Source organism: Teleopsis dalmanni, chromosome 2 (assembly GCF_002237135.1).
Source record: "Teleopsis dalmanni isolate 2A chromosome 2, ASM223713v2, whole genome shotgun sequence".
Taxonomy (NCBI): domain Eukaryota; kingdom Metazoa; phylum Arthropoda; class Insecta; order Diptera; family Diopsidae; genus Teleopsis; species Teleopsis dalmanni.
In genome coordinates, this window is record NC_051847.1 from 62,531,517 (window position 1) to 62,552,390 (window position 20,874).

Sequence of the window (20,874 nt, forward strand, 5' to 3'; positions counted from 1 at the left end):
TATTAGATACAGTTTTAATGGATTCTGCGATGATTACGATGGTCACGACTATTTTAAACCATGCATAACACTCATAAACTTTGTCACAGGAAAAAAAACCACCATTAAAGCTGGGTTAAACCATAATTTAACCCAGCTTCTAACAATACTATTTATATTTTGTGGCCCTTCTTGTACTGATATGCAAATATACTGTTACTTCAAATGCGATCAAACTAAATTAGATTCGATCAATATAATACAAATCAGATTCATTGGAAGTATATAAGAAATGCTTTTAGGATTGAAAGCCCTTTAAAATGTTTCGGGCCTTACTATGGTATATATAAGGGATTTATATCAGTTAATGTTTTTATATAAATTTTAAATCAGTTTTTAAAAACCTGTCTTAAATTAATCTTTGTATAATTTTGACAGTTTATCAATGAATACTCTTCACTGATGATTTTCATTATTTCAAAGATGCTTTGTTAACAAAACTATGAGTCTAATGTTTAAATATATTAAATAAATTGAAATTTAGAGTGTTATATTGTAGATACTTCATTTAATATAATGGCACTCCGATCAGATAATTAAACTGGCAACTAAAATTATCTTATTACTTAGTAATGTTTTACGATTTTGTTCACCAAAGACTTACAACCAAACAACGTTTATTTATATATAGTACCCTGTACTCAAAATGAATTTTCAGTAAAAACAATTATATAGGTCTATATCATGAAAGTATTAGGCTCACTTTTGTATAGAGTAAAAAAGTTTAAATAGCAATTTATCTACAAATTATACCATCTGCAGAACATACCTTAGGTGCATATACTGAAGGTGCGACTGCGTTCTACTTCCGTAAAATTGAAGAAAGTCGACCTGTTATCGGAGATATCATCCAGAACAAAACCAGTAAAAACAATTTACTTTTTTACGTAAGAACGGACATGGCCTGGGCGGATTTTGATTTGAATCAGACTGAGCTATATGTTATTTTTTCGACGCAAGAGTTCTATAGCTATATAAGGTGGCGTCTAAACTGTACAAGACTTTATAAATATATATATGTATAGAGAGGACATTAAGTGTGAATTACATTTGCCCATAAGATAGAACTTTTAATGATATGCTGTCAACATTTTATGACATTTGAACAAATTAAAACGAAATTATTGTATAAATACCATAATTAAAAATAAAATTATATTAACGAAAGAAAATGTTTATTGCCTAAAGAATGCAAACTTTTAAGACTGAAACAAAAAAAAAAACAATAAGTATATAAAACGTCCATTAAACAAATTTTATTTCTGCTTTAAAAGTAGATGACACTCACACATTAGATTTTTGGTTAGGCTTAATTTCCTAAATATTCTAACTTTTAAAATATCTATGTCTTCCAATATGACTGACAGATTGCTCATGTGCTTCACAGAAAAGAACTTAATTCTTTTAAAGCTATTTGCAAAAACTGACAGGCTGCTCTACTTACCACTATCTAATCTCAGAATAATCTCTGTCGCACGGGGCGGTACGCCGATTTTAGATCAGTCATCGAATAATCACAAAGCTTTTGAGGAATAAATAAATTAGTCAGGTAGAAAGGTAGGACTCTGCAAAAACCCCCTAGCTATCAAAGAGTAAAAGTGCTCAGATGCACTAACTCGAAGAAGACTCAACATGTACATGAACATATGACAAAAAGATTATTCATTGAAAAACAACTTATAAAGCTATTAATGTTTTCGATACTCACAGTATAAGAAATAACAAGTATAGTGATTACTCCAACCTTTAGTTTACGTATGGAGCATACAAGCCATAACAAAATTAGATTCAAATTGCTAAAAATCCAATTTTTTAGTAATTGTAGTTTTTACAATTTAATACTTTATTTTTAAAGTTTTTGTATAAGGGTTTTATAGAAACATTTTTAATTATAACGACATTTGAATTCTCTTATTTCAAGAAATTGTATTAACTTCTGCTGAGACTTTTAATTCTTATTTTTATGAGTCCTGCTTAAAGTTTATCTCGGCTAAAGTTATTTCTTTTATTTTGTTTTAAGTTGACAACTCACTCTTTCACTATATGCGTTAGGAAACTGAATGGAATTCAGACTACACGAATTCAAATTTACAAGAATTTATAAATTATATAGGTTTGACTATTGACGCAATTACTCTAAATAACTTACTCGCTTAGAACATATGGTTTATTGAGATACTACTACTCAACATGTAACCTTTTGTGTTAGTTAATTATAGAACCATTTTGAGACCCTTATAAAGTGTAGAGTGCATTTAATCTTGATGTTGAACACTTTTGTAAAAGAACTAAAGGTATAAGTGCCTAAGTTAGCTCCGCTTCTAACTAGAACTGGACAGCTATATAAGAAATATATTCTTATTTAGTTTAAATTTTGTGAGCAAATAAAATTAAAAAAATTAACCTAATATCGTGATATCGTAATATTGTTTAACAGTTTACAACATAATTTACAGCTAACATAGTTACTAAAATTATATGGATCACTACATCTATAAATACTAGAATCTTATAAAAAAAATGTTTTAACATTGTAAATACTATTTCGTTTCGAGTGTGTCACTTTTAAAATTAAAAATTTAGCCGTAATTGTTGGGACCAAGCACATTTTTCTCAGCAATGATATTTTCCTTTATTTGTAATTTTGGTGTAGGAAAAGACAAATAATTCAAGTGAATGTATCTGTCAGTAGTTTTAAGCACATAATCAATGTTCTTCTTATCGCAAGACACGATCATAAAAGCACATAGCCAAACACCGTACTCCATACACCGAACACCGTACACCGAACAGTGAACAGTGAACAGTGAACACCAGAGCGAAATCGAAATCAAAAATGCAAAAAGTGCAGTAGCAAGCGTGGATGATGCTAACGCGGCTGCTGGTACTGCTGACTTTATTGTTGTGCATATTGAAGATGGTGATTCCGATACTGATGCCGATACCGATACTGATGACGATGACGATGCGGCAAGTAAATTACACAAACAATGCAACTAAATGCCGTCTCCATCATGTTTCTTACATTCCAATACTTTTACAGAACTTCATACACATACTTGCACAAATTAAAATTAAACTTAGATTCACTCCGATGTGGAATTCCAAAATTTTTCATCGTTTTGTTTAGGTTTGTGTGCAAAAGCAGCGGAGGCACAAAAAAACTCTAAATTATTAGGTGAATCGATTGAATTTCGATTAGTCTTTTTGTGTTGATTTTTTCCAAGTCGAAAGCTCGGTTAACATAAATCACCAAAACGCAGCATCTACCGAGAATATTGCACATTTGGTGTTGCACACACACATAAGAAGGTTACCAGCATTAGATTTGAAACTCAGTTTGAGTTCACACTTGATTCACACAGCAGTAATAATGACTGTCCGTCGAGACAAAGCGTTGTCCTTTATAAATAACAAAACAAATCACTATTGCATTAAAGCTTGGTATGATTCTGTATAGATATTCTGTTTTATGCATGTACCGTTTGATAGCATACCGCGGGCAAGAAAAGATACCAACGATCGTACGCAATGCTATGGTTTTCTTTACTAAGTTACTAATACGCAAATTGAAACAGGCCAAAATTTGGTAACATAAAACATGATCTTAATGGTGATACCCACAATAAATTACCAAACCGATGCGACATTTTGTTGTTTCAGATTGAAGTTAATTTTTTCTTATTCGCTTTGTTTTTAAAAGAACTTACTTGCGATCGGTAAACAGCTGAAATCGAACTTTAACACTCGCACTCCACTTATATACTCGTATTTCCCTCCATGTGCTCCATGAAATGGCTAAGTCTCAACTTAAAGGGCACATGGATTTTAGCATTTAACTACTACAACAATTTACAAAGCTTATCTGTTCAATATGAATGCAAAGTGAAAAATCAAATCGCAATCTACATGCTGTTACTGCCGATTCCTCGCCAACGTCCTCTTATACTCGTACGAGTATATATAAGTATGAGCGCTCACACAAAGCGAACTGCTAAGACCGGCCTTGTATAATTGGGACTTGGACTTGAAACAGTGGAATGCTTTTGAGAAAAAGCGACATTATTGTTGTTATTTTTATTGTTCTTGTTTCTTTTTTTCTGTTTGTGGAAAAAGTGGAGAGACTTCGCCAATTGTTTATGTTTTTCTACCTAAATAATCGTGAGAACATTTCTCTGTTGGCTGTTTTTTTCTTATTGCAAAATTTTTCAAATCAAACACGAAGAAAAATTGTCAATTTTTTATTGAAAAATGTTTGTAATTATATGAATATTTAAGAAGCTTAGTTATTCAAAAGAAAACTTTTTAAAAGAAATATTAAAAATCTGATTTCACGTCAACAATATTTACTACATTAATTAAAATAGATATTGCAAATGCACTCTTTACTAGGTGGACTTGCTCTCTTAATGATATATTCTTCACATCTAACACAATTATAATTCTAGAATGGTTCGAATAGTAATGAGGAACAACAAAAATTTAACTAATTTATTAAAATTTGGCCGACCATACAACGCTGTTTCGAGTATTCCTAAGTACTCATTATCAGTGTCTAAGGAAATATTCGAATTTTTATTTATGCTAAATATTTTATAGTCCGTATATAATTTGTTGGATTGCAAGTGCCATCGAAAACATATTATATATATATATAATTTATTAAGTGCAGCGCAAGAAGTGATAAATAGTACAAAAAAGCCCTGAGCGCTTTTACAAGGCTTAGTAAAGTGTGGAACTCCAATACCTATATGTTACGCACAAAGATAATAATCTTTAAAGCATGCGTTCTTTCAGTTGTTCTATATGGTTGAGAGTATTTATCAACCGCTGTCTGCGCAGAAGTTTGCGTATTCAAACAGAATATCAAATTAATACCTTTGGACCAGAACAAATGTAAGAGATGTCAACCTTGAAAGAAATGTCGCAAAAGAAAATTTGGATGGATCGAAAGGCTCCTACCGTAATTTGTCAATAGGCGTTAGTATACAACCCGCAAGGTAGCAGAGAAAGAAGTCGTCCAAAAACAAAATGGAGAAAGTCAACGTAAAATGAAATAAATACCGTTTCACACCCCCTAGGAAGAGGTATAAGCAACATTACTGATATAATGGACATAGCGTTGCGGCGCGAAAGATGCAAGCGACTTATAGACAGCCTATATATAGAAACAACAGCTATACAACAATACCAACACTAGAATAAATTGAAAATTGGGAAATAAAAGCGCCATTAGGCTTGAAAAATTGTTTAGAAATCAATTTTAATTATTGTAAAATTGTTCTTTTCTTTTGTTTTCAATTTGACGTTTTAGTAAAGTTGCTCTTTATTTCCGAATTGCTGTTGTTTCGGGTTTTTAGTATTGTTATCTAACTCTTGGACTAATTTTTTTTATTGTACAATATATATTATTCAATTATAAATAAAAGATAATATTAAAATAAAATAAATAAGTAATAATTGCTATGACAGCAACACCAAAATTAAAATTGGCAAAGAAAACTGCCAGTTGGTTTGAAAATTTGTTTAGAAAACCAGAACAATTTCACATTTTAGGGGAATTTTACTTTCCTTCTATTTTTAATTTAACGTTTTAGTAAAATTGATTTTTGCATTCATTGACTTATGGTATATCAATTATTACTATATAATATATGCAAAATTAAGTTAAAGTGATAATATATTTATAATTCAAACTGAGAGAGTGTATTTACAATACAATATTGAGCGAGATACAGACGTTTTGTACTAATTTGCTTAAATTCAGAATTTGACTTCTTAATACATGAAACCAAGTAAACATAGTAAAAGTGAGAGACTTGAACATACTATTAGTTTAGTATAATTCTAATACTGAGCAAGAGACTGACTGACAAAGACCACTATGTATATTGTATTTTTTGGAATCCCTTATTCAAATATACTTCTATATATTTGTAAATTTTTATAGAAAACTATATCTCAAAAATTTTATAAATTATTTTTTTTTTGTGTATAATAGACCTTGTTATACAGAAACATTTCCTTTGATAGAATTTTCAATCCATTATTTATCGCTTTTCTACTACAGTAGTAACTCCACCAAAAAAATTTTTTCATATTCTTTTTAAGAACAAAAATTTAGTGGTTCAACATTACTTATACGCCATGAGGTTTGTATATAAATTTTATTCATATAAATTTGATATTTTCTTTCAACATTCAATTTGGGTTGTCTTTTTTAATTCAAGAAACAAACAAGTACCATAGATGAGGGAGAAAATCTCATTTTTCAATATTTATCGAAATATAGAAATTTGACTTTGTAACCATTAAATTAAAGGTATAAAGGTAAGATCTATAACCTTACGTTTAACTGGAGGTTTGGACACATGAATAATGTGATCCATGTAATAGTATTTAATTATAATTATCTAAATGTTGTTTATTTACATAGTTTATTTTTACATTTCCAATTTTATTTATATCCCTATTGCTTCATCTTATATAACAATGTATTTCATATATTATATACTTATCAGTTTACGTATGGGGGTAAATTACGCCATCACCTACATTATAGTGTGTTGGGCTAAGTATATATCTTTTTGTTTTGGCGTATCTCCAGCGACTAGCCTTCACCGTGTCCAGATATTGTCATTAGGTAATACACCTTGGGTATGGTTTTATAACCATGTAAATGGTTATGGAACTCTGACAGTGACGAAGCTCTAGTTAGTAGATAACTGGTGGTTTGGGCACATGAGTAATGTGATTTAAACAAGGTATAATTTGATAACAAACTTTTTTCACTGTGGCAAGAATTAATATTCTTTGAAAAAGGAGACTTGTAAGTATATAGAGTTATATGGATGCAATTACCAATAAAAAAAATATAATGGTCATTATAGTTAATTAATTTATCTGTTTGCAAAATATACTGATCCAAAATTGAAATTATACGTCAGAATTTCAACTATTTAAATAAATTGTTTTTGAGATTTTAAAGGCTTTATGATTGCAGTATCAGTCCCTTGTATAGACTTTCTTATGACACTCCACTTTTCATTTTTTTTATATCACTTTGATACAAGAATTGCTTATTATTGTATACTAAACATTTTAAAAAAATAATTACGTATAGAAACTTAAATAAAATGTAGCATATTTTTTGCAAACATTTAATTGACTTCTTACATATTTTTTGTGAAAATAGTACATATTACATATTTTTCTAATAGTATCTAAGATTATTTTCATATCATTAAATTATTCTAACATTTTAGATTTTAAATGTTCATGAAAATGATATATAATTTACAATTCTCTCAGAGAAATCATTATTTCTGTATATGAAATAATAACCCGTCGGCGATATTGATTCACATAGTGTAAAGTTTGATATATTTGAAAAAATATAAAATCGAACTATAAAAACCTTTTATAATACATTAAATATTAATTAATAAATTATATTAAGTTAAATTCATTACAAACACAATTATAATGAATATTTTTGCAATAACCTACAGAGCTTACTATTCATAATGCTATTAAAAAAGTCGGGTCAAATAGTTATATTTGTGATATTTAAAATCCAACTCGTCAAAAACGTAAAGGTACGACTGAAAATGTAGATATTGTGAACAGAAGCGTAGATAAGAATCGATAAATTAAATGTTATTCTCAAGAACATTAACTTTAGACCTGCAAAACTTCATAAAGATTTGCATTTTAAGGCAAATGAAATTCAGTTGACCAAAAACTTGAATCAAATGGGTATTTTTTACGTTGAAATTTTGCAACTTAAAACATTATACCATGGAGAAATCATCTTGAACGATATAGTTTATTTCTGACTGGATAATGGTTACCTTAATTATCAAAACTATTACATTTAGAGTGAAGTAAATCCATATATTGTACATGAAACACTTTTTCAACCACAAAAACTAACAGTTTGGAGAGGTTTATAGTTTGAAGGTGTAATAGGACACAGATGAGTATTCAAGGTAAACAAAATTCAGGGCTTTAACAGTGACTATATCCAGGTTTCACAGGGTATAACACACGTGTCTTCAACAGTAACGTGTAGCTATACTATAACATCGGAAACAGAAGGTGACTTGAACAGTAATCTAACGTGTTGGACGCCCTGAACGCTTTAATAGTGAACGGGAAAGGTCGTTTGTCATTGGTTCAGTTTTATCTGTGGTTTAGTTTATCTTCAGTTCAGGCATCAGAGTAAAACGGATGTGACAAGGCCTCAATAAATAAATTTTCTTGTGAGGACCTTGGGCAACGCTGATTTTATCCCAACTCTAAACGAACCATAGAAAAAAAGTTGATTACAGTAGTTTCAACAAAAATTCCATTATCATATGACACAATTACACTCTGAGAGAAAAGTTATAAATATATAACACTCATTTTATCTTTCCCGATATTTTAATTTTTATCTACAGTTAATTATATTTCTAAATCATGAATTTTACTATTTTAAAGTACTTTTCTATTGGCTCATTTTTTACTATCCTCCCTATTTTAATTTCATTTTTTTAGTTTTGGATTTAATTTATATGTTATTACACTATATGTATTTAATTTTAATGAATATCATTTTATTATATTTTAAATAAAAGAAAAATTAAGCTTTACAACTCACTCTATCATATTGATAAAATGAACGACTTGGTCCAGCGCGGCCATACAAATATGGATAATAAGCACCGTACATTACTTCTGGGCAGGACACTGCCATCCTCGAAATCCGAATTACGAATTCTGATTTTTAATCAGAGTTTCTCTATACGTAAATATTTTAGCTAATTTAGTACATACGTATATCTAAAACGATTTTTAGATAAACAAATAATTTATACTCGTATATTATTTTTATGCACATATATCATAAAGCATTTATTTATAACCACAATGTTTTTGGTAAAAAATATTCACAAAAAATCACGTTTTTTTTTTTTAATTAATTTAATATTATTTACGTTTGTTAAAATCACCGAATAAATGCGTTTATTCGCTTGTCTTCACGATTGCTCAGTTCAGTCCCGTAACAATGGCGGAACAATGGCCAATTTCATATACTTTTATGTTTCTATTATTATGCTCCAATTATGTATTGTTATTACTGCTATTATATTTAATTTTTATATTAACTTAAATACTTTTTTTTTATTAATAATGCTTAACTGTAATTTTTAGGTTTTTAAGTTGAAATCACTTTTTTTTATTAATTTAAAACACTTTCATACATAATCATACACCATCGCAGCAAGGGTTCCACAAGTTCTGATCTGAAAAAGAAAAAAGTATTTATATATTAAATGAACTCACTTATATTAATATATTATTGTTATTTTTTTTTGAGATTTTAAAGAACCAATATTTTATTTATTTCACAAGAAATAATACATATACTTTAACATATACAAATTGATAATATCAGAGGCAACATTTCAAGAGAAAATCGACTTATATTCACCTTTTTTTGAAGGTATGTAAGCTGTACACATTTGACCTTATATTGTTTTATTTATTACGGTTTATATATTGTATCTATATTTTATGCGTTTTCACAAAGAAAGCCCAATCCTTCCTTTTACGCAGATATATATTATACAAAATATTAAAAATAAAACCAAAGTTTTTTTTTTGCACAGTTGTGCGAAAATGCCATAAAATATTAGCTATTAATATATCTTTTTTATTAAGTTTTTCAATATTATTCATATGAACATTTTTGTGGTAATATGTTATTGACAAATAACTAATCTATAGCTTCAGTGAAACTAAATAACTACATACTATATGTGTATGAAATTTTATAAAAACTCACGGTACGTTTACACTAACGCAATTAATTCGGTAAATATACAACAATAAGTCGGATTTTTTATACAAAATCCATACAAAAACATGCATTAAGGTTCTACAATTATAAGTGTAAACAGATTATTACATTACTTTTATATACATACGAAAAATAATTGGTAAATTTTTCTAAGAAACTGTCTCCCATATTTCAAACACTACATTTTCAATAAGTATTTACTTTGTTAATGAAATTATATTATAAATAATGATATTAAATTCAAGATATACCTATATCTATATATATATATATAACATTAAGGAATTATAGTAATTTATTTAAAAATCGGAAAGCGACAATTTTAAGTGCAGTTTTGGAGCACAATTGCTTGACAACTATGAAGGCAATCCTCTTCTAATTTTTATCTAAGAGCTATTAGCGAAAATCACACCAAAACATTTATAATGCATTTATAATGCAGTAAAAGAAATACAACTTAATATCTAATAAATCAACAACAGCCACAATTCACAGCAAGTAATAAATAATTATAATAATTATAATCCCCAAATTAGTGGAAAATCCTTTATATTCCCTTAACATATTAAAGAAAGAAATTAAAAGCGACGTGCAACGATTTTATAGAAAGAACTGAATGGAGTTCTCATTTAATAAAATTCAATGGAAACTTATGTGTGACTTTCCAAAGATCCTGACAAAAATATAATAAATATAATAAAGTTATAATAACAAAAATAATACTAAAACAATATTACCAATAATATTACCGATATATATATATTACCGATAAAATTAACTCAAAAATATAAAAGCATTGTCCTATTAAAAGTTTTACTTGTGACTTTTATAAAATGTTACAGTAACAGGCTATTTAAAACCGGATAATGCTTTAATAAATATCTGGTCTTGCTAGGTATAATGCAAAAATCCATCAACGTATACTGCTTTGTGGATTAATTATTCACAATTCAAACTATGATTAGCGATTATAAAACAATCGATCAAATTTGCTATTTGCTATTTAAGGTACTTCAATGCCAAGATGGATCTATCATGCTGGTGCAGCACTCCATAAAGAAGAAAAAAATTTGTTGGATAATTTCCATATATGTTTCAATCGATATCTGGGTTAAACATTTCAAATTAATAATTATTATTATATAAATATTTTAACATATTATGTTTTTGAGGTGCTTAAAAAAATATTGTGTCCAAAATAGGAACAATTAAGCTCCCGAAGTCGCTGTTATAACCCCATAGCTATCGTTGCTGGATGATTACCTAACATGATATCTTAACCTGTGCCATAATCTTAACAAAATAGATGTACCTAACATTAACTCTGTTCGGAAGGAAATAAGATTTCTACTTGCATTGTTGACCTTTATGAATTGATGGATCTAATGTCTTTGTATCTGCCTGTGTTTAGGTTTAGCGAAACTCTGTGTTTTTAGGTTCTTGAGTGTTAGGTTATTGTGACTGTCAATTATGTTGAACAGTTTCAGTGCACGATCTTTAATATATTTTTCGACTGAATCGATTCTCAGATCTCTATGTATATTCGCTCCTCTTATGTACCACGGGGAGTCAACCACAATTCTAATACATAATAGTAATTAGGATAAAATGTTCTTAGACTTGTCATTCTTTCTATACACATTTTATCAAACTATCTTTTTGATATCGGTACAAACAATGGTTATGTTCAAAAACAATAATATTATACAAATTATATGTATTATATATATGATTTATTCAATTATGTTAACTTAATACATATCATGGACTTTAGTAATTTATTTTTGTATACTTTGAATGCAATGAATTGTACCTATTAAGAAACTGTATTTGCAACATTTAATTTTTTTACTTTGTGTTTATTGTGTTAATAAATAATTATTTATATAATTTGATAATCGATGTTAAGTGAATAAATAATTATTTATATAATTTGATAATCGAACTTATCGAAGTTTAGTTAAGTAAATAAATAATTATTTATATAATAAATAATTTAGTTTACTATCCGCAAGTTAATTAAAAACAGAATTATGGTTTAAATAAATTTTCTGAGGTGGAGATTTCAGATAATTGAACTTATTTAAAAAAAAATGTTTATCTTATTAAACGGTCATATTGTATTAATAATGAATATACATATGTAAAAATATAATTTTCGATTTAATATCCGCTCCACTCTGATTGACCTAATAAAGACTCTAATAAAGTATATCATTATAACATAGAAGTAATTATCAAATACACACAAATACAATCTTGTGAATTAAATTAAATAATTTTTAATTGTAAATTACTTCACTTGCAATAAACCTTAAATAAATCCAATTATTTTTTTAATTCAATTAATCAAATTTATTTGAATAGTAATTATTTTTAGTTAATTAAAGTAAAATATTTAAACGAAGCAATTTCGATAATGATAAACGATGTTATGTGCACATAACATTTTTAAAATTTTATTTCTGGGACAAACTAGTAAAATACCATAGCTCTTTATAATAATAATATCTGATATTTAGAGTAATATATACTCAATTTAATTAACAGATTAAAACTTTTATTTAGTTGAATTTGCAATAATTTATTTAACTGAAACCATAACAATATTGACATTATTTTAGTATTATATTTTAAAAATGCAATATATTTTAATTACAAAATAATAAATATTAAATTTAACAAAATTTTTAATTAAATTGTACTGATGTTTCAGAAATATTATTATTAATATTTCAATAATATTATTATTTATTAATATTAATAAAGCTTTCAGTTTTACACGCATTGTACTTCGTTTAAAAGTTTAATTATGAAAGAAGTTTTATGAATATATTTTAGATAAGTACACTTCTTATCTTGGGAATCGGATATCTCAATTATTCGCTTATTGCTTTTTAAAAATATATAAAAACCATTTACATGTAATTATCATTGCGTTAGGAACAACTATTTGTTAGTTATTTTTAATGTATTATATGTTTCATTAATCAGTTTTATTTTTTTTTTACAAAAATAATAATAAATACTTCCACTAAAAATTACAAAAATTACAAAATTATATTTTTTTTATATTACATATTTATGTTTAATTATTGTAAAATAATGTAAGATTTACCGATACACATATATCAAATATTTAGCTTTTTTCATATTAAATATATTTATATGTTGTTTTCTATATGTCATCATAATTACTTTTTTAATATTAAACAATTTTAACCATAAGTAGATGAAATGTATCATCTGAAATCAGTTATTAAAAAAGGAAACTTCAACCGGAATTTATAAATATATATGTACATAAACTTTAAGAATTCCATCAATTTGATTCCCAGAAATGCATCCAAGACTTAAAAAGCGCTAAAGTCACAATTAATTACTTTTCAAAGAAACTTAATAAAAAAAAATGATGTTTTTGTGAAAGAAAATGTTTTTCATATATGCCAATTTCACTTTTTTATAAAACCTGATTTTTAAATTTAAAATATATTTTATATTAAAATACTTTGAATGTCTCGATAATTTGTTTAACGAAAAAAGAAGCATTTATTGACTGATGTTTTATCAGTTTTATATTTGCAAAAAAAAATATTTTTTTATAAAAAATATTTATATTATTTTATTGGCAGTATTATTGTTTTTATTATCTATTATATAAAAAGTGAATAGTTTAAAAAACTTGAAGTCAATTTTAAAAGATGTAATAAAATGTTTTTAATAACATATATAAAACATATTAAATAAAATTAATAAAAAATTAATTAATATTGTGGTGTTGAAGACTAATTGAACAATTAATTTCAACTATTTTTGTAAATAAAAATTGATAAAAAGAGCTTAAATTATTTCACGCTAAGCTTTATTTAATTTTCAATATCTCACTTTAATTTAAAGTCGTTTACAGGAAACTGCCAATTTTATATTAAAATACCCATCAACATATTAAAATGTATAATGGTGGATAAAACATACATATAAATATAGAGAAAAATAACAGTTTTAAAAACTTAACACCAAAATGTAGTAACCTGTACTTGTTTATTGATGTATAACACTTGAATAAGGAATTTATTAATAAGCTTAATACACCACAATATTAATTTAATTATTAAAAGCATATATTTAAAAAATTTGTTTAAATTTTATAAAATAAAGTTTTTGTAGCTTGTATTGAAAACAGCAATTACATTCTGAAACAAATTCTTATCTTCAGATATTAAACTAAAACAGAAATATTCACCTCAACAAAGTTTTTCAACACAGTTAAAAAATTATTAAATTATTAATCTGCTTGTAGTTAAAGAAATTAAACAACAATTAATTGCATGCAATTTTAAGTCAAATTAAAAATAATATATTACGATGAAAATTATTTTCAAAAAGAAAAACAAACATTTTTTTTTATTAAATTCTTTATTAAATTAGCATCATTTATTTCACATTTACAAGAAATTAAATTTAATAATTCTTGTTGCGATTTTTACACTCTGCATTTTTTTTTTCAAAATAAAAATAATATATTACGATGGAAATTATTATCAAAAAGAAAAACCAACATTTTTTTTTATTATTTTCTTTATTAAATTAGCATCATTTATTTCACATTTACAAGAAATTAAATTTAATAATTCTTGTTGCGAGCATTTTTTTCACTCTGCATTTTTTTTTTTTAATAATTTTTTGGTTCGTGATTTTTTTGGATTAAAAACAAAATTATAAATATACTCACTTTTATTAAAGCTTATTTATAAATCCATTTTGTTCAGCTTATATCCGTAAGATATAAATTAAAATATCCAATATATTATGTTATATATACAATTTTGTGGTCAATTAATATTATTTTATTTTTTTACGCACTTATATACCTACAATATTTCAATTAATTATATTAATTCACTTTAACAAAATAATATTTTATTATTAAAATCAGTTAAAAAAAATTTTTTAAATCATTAATTACGCAAATCGTAAATAATATATAAATATTATTTATAAAAATAAAAACAATAACAACACAAAACTATACCGCCGGATACTAATTTTGCCGGATATAAATAAGTGAATTTTAATTTAGGAATTTAGCAAAAATATTTTAAATATTTTATTTGATCCGACAATAGCATAAAAATAATTTTTGCTAAATCTAAAGCGAAAATTTTGAATTCCAAAAATATTTTCGTTTTAAGCACACACGACACGAGAACGTTTATGTGAAATTTCGGTGATGATAATCCGCTGCGATTCACACACATTCACGTAAAATGACATTCTGATAGAAACCCCAAGAAATGTTTTAATTACCACTCTGACCCAGTGTGTGAATACGACTGCATAAGCCGTTTTCACAAAAACTTTTATTTTGTGTTTGTTGCATTCAACAAATACAAAAGCAAATAAAAGTTTCCATTTTTTTTTAAATGCGGAACACATCATTTTCCTGTAGGTTAAACAGAGATAACAATACTGACAATAAAATTAATTATGAGGATTGGTTGAACATGCGTAATACAAAATCTCCGCCTTGCTGTTTGAAAGCAAAGGAACAAACAATGTTGAAAATAATTTTAAAAAGAAAATGGTGTAATGCAATTTTGTTAACAAAATTTTGTTTTGATTTCGATAATTTAACAAAGAAAAACGTTTGTTGTTTGCACTTTTCGGCATGACCTCCACTATACAAAAATAATATACTGATAAGAAAAATTTATGTTTTAATTTATGATTTAATTAGCACTGGCTTTCATTGTTAAATAATAATGGGAATGGTAAGGAAACTACATATGTACACTTCAATTTATTGCACTTATGTTGTGAAAAGTGTAGAAAATAATAAATACATAAACACAATACTATGTCGCTTTGAAATAGTGAAAAACACAGCGGCGGATTTTGAATTTTTATTTGAGTTATTTTATTTAAGAAATAATGCCGTATCGATAATAATCAATAGATTATCAAAACCAATTAGAACTAATTTTTTAACATTGCTATAAGTGATGTTATTAGAATTCAATGTTAATTTTTTTTAATAATCGCTCTTATATAAATTTAAAGTAAATTTAATTTTAAAAGTTATGCAGTGTTCAGTGGCGTAACTACATTTTTTAGGCCTGTAAGCAAATTCTAACTAAGGGGCCCCTACCAACATACTAAGGGGCCCCTCTTTTTATACTCTTTACACAAAAAAATGTGAAAAGGATATATAAGGTTTGTCAAGATTTTCGTAACGCATTAAAGGAAACGTCGGAAATACCATTAAATATATATCAGTACAATATATATATACTTTTTCAGTTCAAACTACTCTCTCAGCTTTTGAACTCTTCGAATGAAACTTTACACACATACTTTTCGGGAGCCGACCCTGTTCACCATTTGATTTGATTGAAATTTGACGTCTATTTCTTGTAGCTGTGATATAAACTTAACAATCGGATATGAGATTTCTTCGTTTTTAATAAAGGTATTCAAATGGAATTTGGTGTATACAGTACTGATATTTCCAAAAGACAACGTACAAAATTATTTTTAAATGGGTTTAAGTCTAGATATAGCTTTCATATAAGTCTCTCGATTAAGACACATATTTTTCTTAGAAAAATTTTTTTATTTTATAAATAGGTTTAATATTTTATTTGAAGTACATACATATTATGTACTTTAAATTTAAAATTTACGAAGTTAATCCAACAAAAAACGTTTCGTCCCACTTTTGAGAATTTATTAAAAATAAATACAATGAATACAAAAATTTATAGTGGGGCCCCCTAAATTCGGGGGCCCGAAAGCGTTGCTTCCAGTTGCTTCCCTGTAGTTACGCCACTGGCAGTGTTAGTGCAATTGCATAATATAATTTAAAAAAATTTTATAAAACATTTTTTTATAAGTTATGTTATATGAAACTACTTTTATTTTTTTTTAATACTAAACTCTGGGTTGGGCAAAAAGTATTCAGCGTTTTTAATGAAAATATAAACAAATTTATTTTTGATTCAAGCAAAACTATTATGTCCACTGTTGCTTATTTTTTTTCACCACTTACTGTAATTTTTCATATATTTCTGACTGAATAACGTAAAAATATATGGATAGGTAAAGCTAAGGACTTGTGCATCTAAAGATATCATCATGCGCGTAGTCAGAAAACTGCTTTGAAAGTGGCTTATGACGTAGTAACTAGTAGCGTATCAACAGGTAAGGGATAGGCCCCTCTTTGGCACAATTGAGGCTGTGCAACTTATAATAATAAAACATTTTTGAAATACTTTCCTAGATTATTTTTTCATAAAAGACTGATCCCTTAGTTATAGAAAGCGCACTCAGTCTATCACGGATATTACATTTCTTAGTACAATTTTTATTTTTTTAATAACAGAAAACTAATTGTCGACGGTAACTGTTATGATTGGTAAAAAATCAAATTCTTAAGTTAGTACTTCGTAGCGAACTAGCTAGGTGCGTTATACAGCCCATATGGGTAACCGGACACAGAGACATCGCGGCCAATTGAAAGGCAGAAAGAATCTTTAGTGGTATCTCACTTGCAATTAAACTGAACAAGAAACGTAACAATCAACTGCTTCAACTAAAGCATAACCTGCTCAGCACCACGGTATCGGTACCGGTAATCGCTGCATACTTAGAAGGCATACTAAGAGTCTGGTTCTACAGTGCAAAGACTTTTGTCAGGGTTATGGCTTTGTAGACAAGGAGAAAATTTTACTATGCCTCATGTGTTAGTATCCATAATTGGATGATATCAAAACTTACCATTATTTGAGCTTAAATATCTACAAAGGCGCCACTCGAACCTTACCTAACCTTAGAAGATATTTCATTAACAGAAAACTAATTCCATTAATGTTAAAACTTTAGTATAAACATCAATCCTTAATGTTCTTCCACATTAAAATATGCAGTTCGTATTCATTGCAGATTATGACATTTAACAACATTGATGTTTGCATTTGTTTCGACTTATTTTAAACGGGACTTCAGTTCAACAAGCCTGTTTCCTAGTTACGTGCCTGAATATCATTTTAAAACACAATACCTTTCTTCATCATTAAATTCTAATTTTTTCAAATTAGGCCGTGTGCGACTTCGTGTAAATTGATGGTAAATTGTAGGAAATAGTAAATTATATCGGTATGACAGCCAATGTTGGTATTTACTAAAATTTCGAGTAGCGTAAATTAGATAAAAATTAAGTAAATTGGGTGTTACCATTGTGAAAATTTTATAAGATATTTAATAAATAAATAAATAAATTTGAAAACTTTTAACCAAAAACAGTAAATAAGTGCAATAAATAAATAAATAAATATTTACATAAGTTCAAAAAAATTTCATCAAATTAAAAAGTTTATCAAATTAAATTCAAGAATCTGGTTATTATAAATCAGAATGTACAATATGGATACCTAACAAGATGGACTGGATAAACATACACCGTTGACGTTCGAGCACATTGAAGAGGGAATCATTTAAGAGGAAATTGTAATATAATATATTTAAAGTTTTAATATTTGTGTAATTGACTAACATCTACGAATGGTTTCTCATAACTTGAAACTGTTACCAGTCTTCCAAACAGGTCATTTTTTTTATTGAAATCATTTTATTCCATTTACAGTATTTTCTTCCAATTTTTCGCTTTGATATCCATTCACTTCAATTTTTTTCTCTTTTTTTTTTTGGGTCCACTTAGTACATGGTCTATGTGTTATAATTACCGCAGTTTTTAACATTAATAATAACATACTTTTGAACTCCCACAAAAGTCATCGTAATATATTCCGTTCAAAATCATTCATATTACTGCCATCATCTGATTTTATTAACCAGGTCTCTGCGTATGTTTGGTTTTTTTTTGGCCGTTAAAATGCTAGTATCTTATAAAGTTAGGACCTACGATTTATTAGTTATTTTTTTGCGCTTATTTATTTCTTACCACAGTTTCTCAACCAATTCTATATCACAGTATGCCAACAATAAAAACTTGGAAAATTTGTACCACATTGAGTTTTTAGCATTGAAATTGTTTTAAATTTTGAAGAAAGTTTATTTAAAGATATATACTACAGTCTTTTAGCCTCTCCTAGCAACATGGTATAATACTCCCAATCCTCGATAGATATGTAAGTGGTTTATAATATTTTATATTATATAGCCTTAATTGATCTCAATTTAAGCTATGTAAATATATTAGCGGCCCAATCTTACCTTTCTAAGTAGGTTGCCATGACTTGTAAAAGAAGAGTTACTCTACTATATTATACAGCAAAAAAAATTGACAACGACACATAAGAAGTATAATATCACAATTTATTATATTTTTAATACTTAAGTCTAATTAATGTTATAATTATTAAGTCTAATAAATATCTAAGTCTAATTAATGATGTCATCATATATGTGTAAAGATTACCACTGGGATATAAGAATATATATCAAACCCTCATTTTTTATCATTAAATAAATTATTTGAAATTACTTTTAAAACGGTATTGTAATGACAAAAAATTATTTATCTAATTCGATTCCATTTTATTATTTCATATAAACATATTTAAAGGTTTTTTTATTAAATGAAGCAATTCTTTCCATTTATCGGAGAAGTTTCTGACCTCGCATCCAATTAAAAGTATTTGTTAAGTGCAAGCTCATAGAAGTATGTTTATACGATTTTTATGAACTGCTACACCACTTCAACCAGTAAGTGACATACCTCTAATAATTTAGTCTAGCTCATCCTTAGACCAATTTAGGTATATGCTTCTGAATTCCAATTTCCTTTGTGAGATTTAGCGTGGTCATAGCTTTGTCACAGCTTTACGCATTATCACTATGAGACTCTTACAAATATTCAAATATTACAAATATATTTTAATTATTAAAGTCTATGTCAACTCATTGCAATTCGAGCTATATTGATGTGGATTGGATTTCTAATCTAAGGATTGACTCGTATATACCAAGAACTCCTACTAAACCCATTATTAGACTTACTAGAATTTTATAAACAAATTAATACTTTAAAATATTATTTTATGTCAATAACATTATTAAACATAAAAATTTAAGAAAAAATCATTTAAAAATTATTCAAAAACGTTTAGATTAAACTTTAATATTTAAGATCAAGTTTAGGAGACAACTAAAATCGCAAATACCCATTGTATTAATCATTTTTTAGGATTTATTATTAAAACTTTCTAGATTGTAACATCAGTCAATGAACTAACGATAATATTCACTGAAATTTCATGTATTGGTACTTTGCATTATTTTTTATTGTTTATCATATATTTTATACTTAAATATCATCATTGTCAAATTATGGTATATCGACCAAAACATATGTCTGAGTTTAAATAATTGTCATAGTACGCTTTTGTACTTCGCACGACGTTCTTTTACCGATTTTATTTAACCTTTATATTGTCCAAACTCCCGAACTCCATATTATGTAACAAAATAAATGCATATCTATCCTATGTGACGTCATTCGTTGGTGATGGAATCTTCACCTATCACAAACTAAATTTTCCGCCACCCATTTTACTTTCTGAACTAAAGAAAGCATCTTTGACTGTGCTCATAAACAACGGTGAATTTAGGATCATCACCACCACTAAATCCAATATTCTGAGTGTCCATCTTTTCTAATGAGGCTAACAATAGTGAGATCGAATATAAATGTAAATTTAAAGCCCTCCACACAGATACAGTATCCTTTTCGAGACCGATATTGACCTAGAACAAGGTTCTAAACAGGTCCTAAACGCCTAACATCTCTCAGGAAGAATGACGAGTCCCCTGTGCAGCAAAATCTTTCCTACCTCAATTGAAAATAGGATTTAGTCTCGTGCTATACGTTCTAAACACGTCTATTCCTAATATGTTCTCTAACTGCAGCTCTACCCCCCATGACGTCACATATCTGTTCTTCTGCCCCACCGTACACAATCATTGTAGTG

The 20,874-nt window shown here is 27.2% G+C and overlaps 1 protein-coding gene across 1 annotated transcript in view; it reads right to left on the reverse strand.

Annotated features, from left to right (window-relative positions):
* Positions 1–8,846, reverse strand: part of LOC119679623 (protein vestigial) — a 28,291-nt gene extending 19,445 nt beyond the window's left edge. The window contains exon 1 of the mRNA XM_038092082.1: positions 8,684–8,846. Coding sequence (XP_037948010.1) covers positions 8,684–8,779 — 96 coding nt within the window. The 5' untranslated portion in view covers positions 8,780–8,846. The remainder of the gene's footprint in view (positions 1–8,683) is intronic.
* Positions 8,847–20,874: the final 12,028 nt, after the last annotated feature.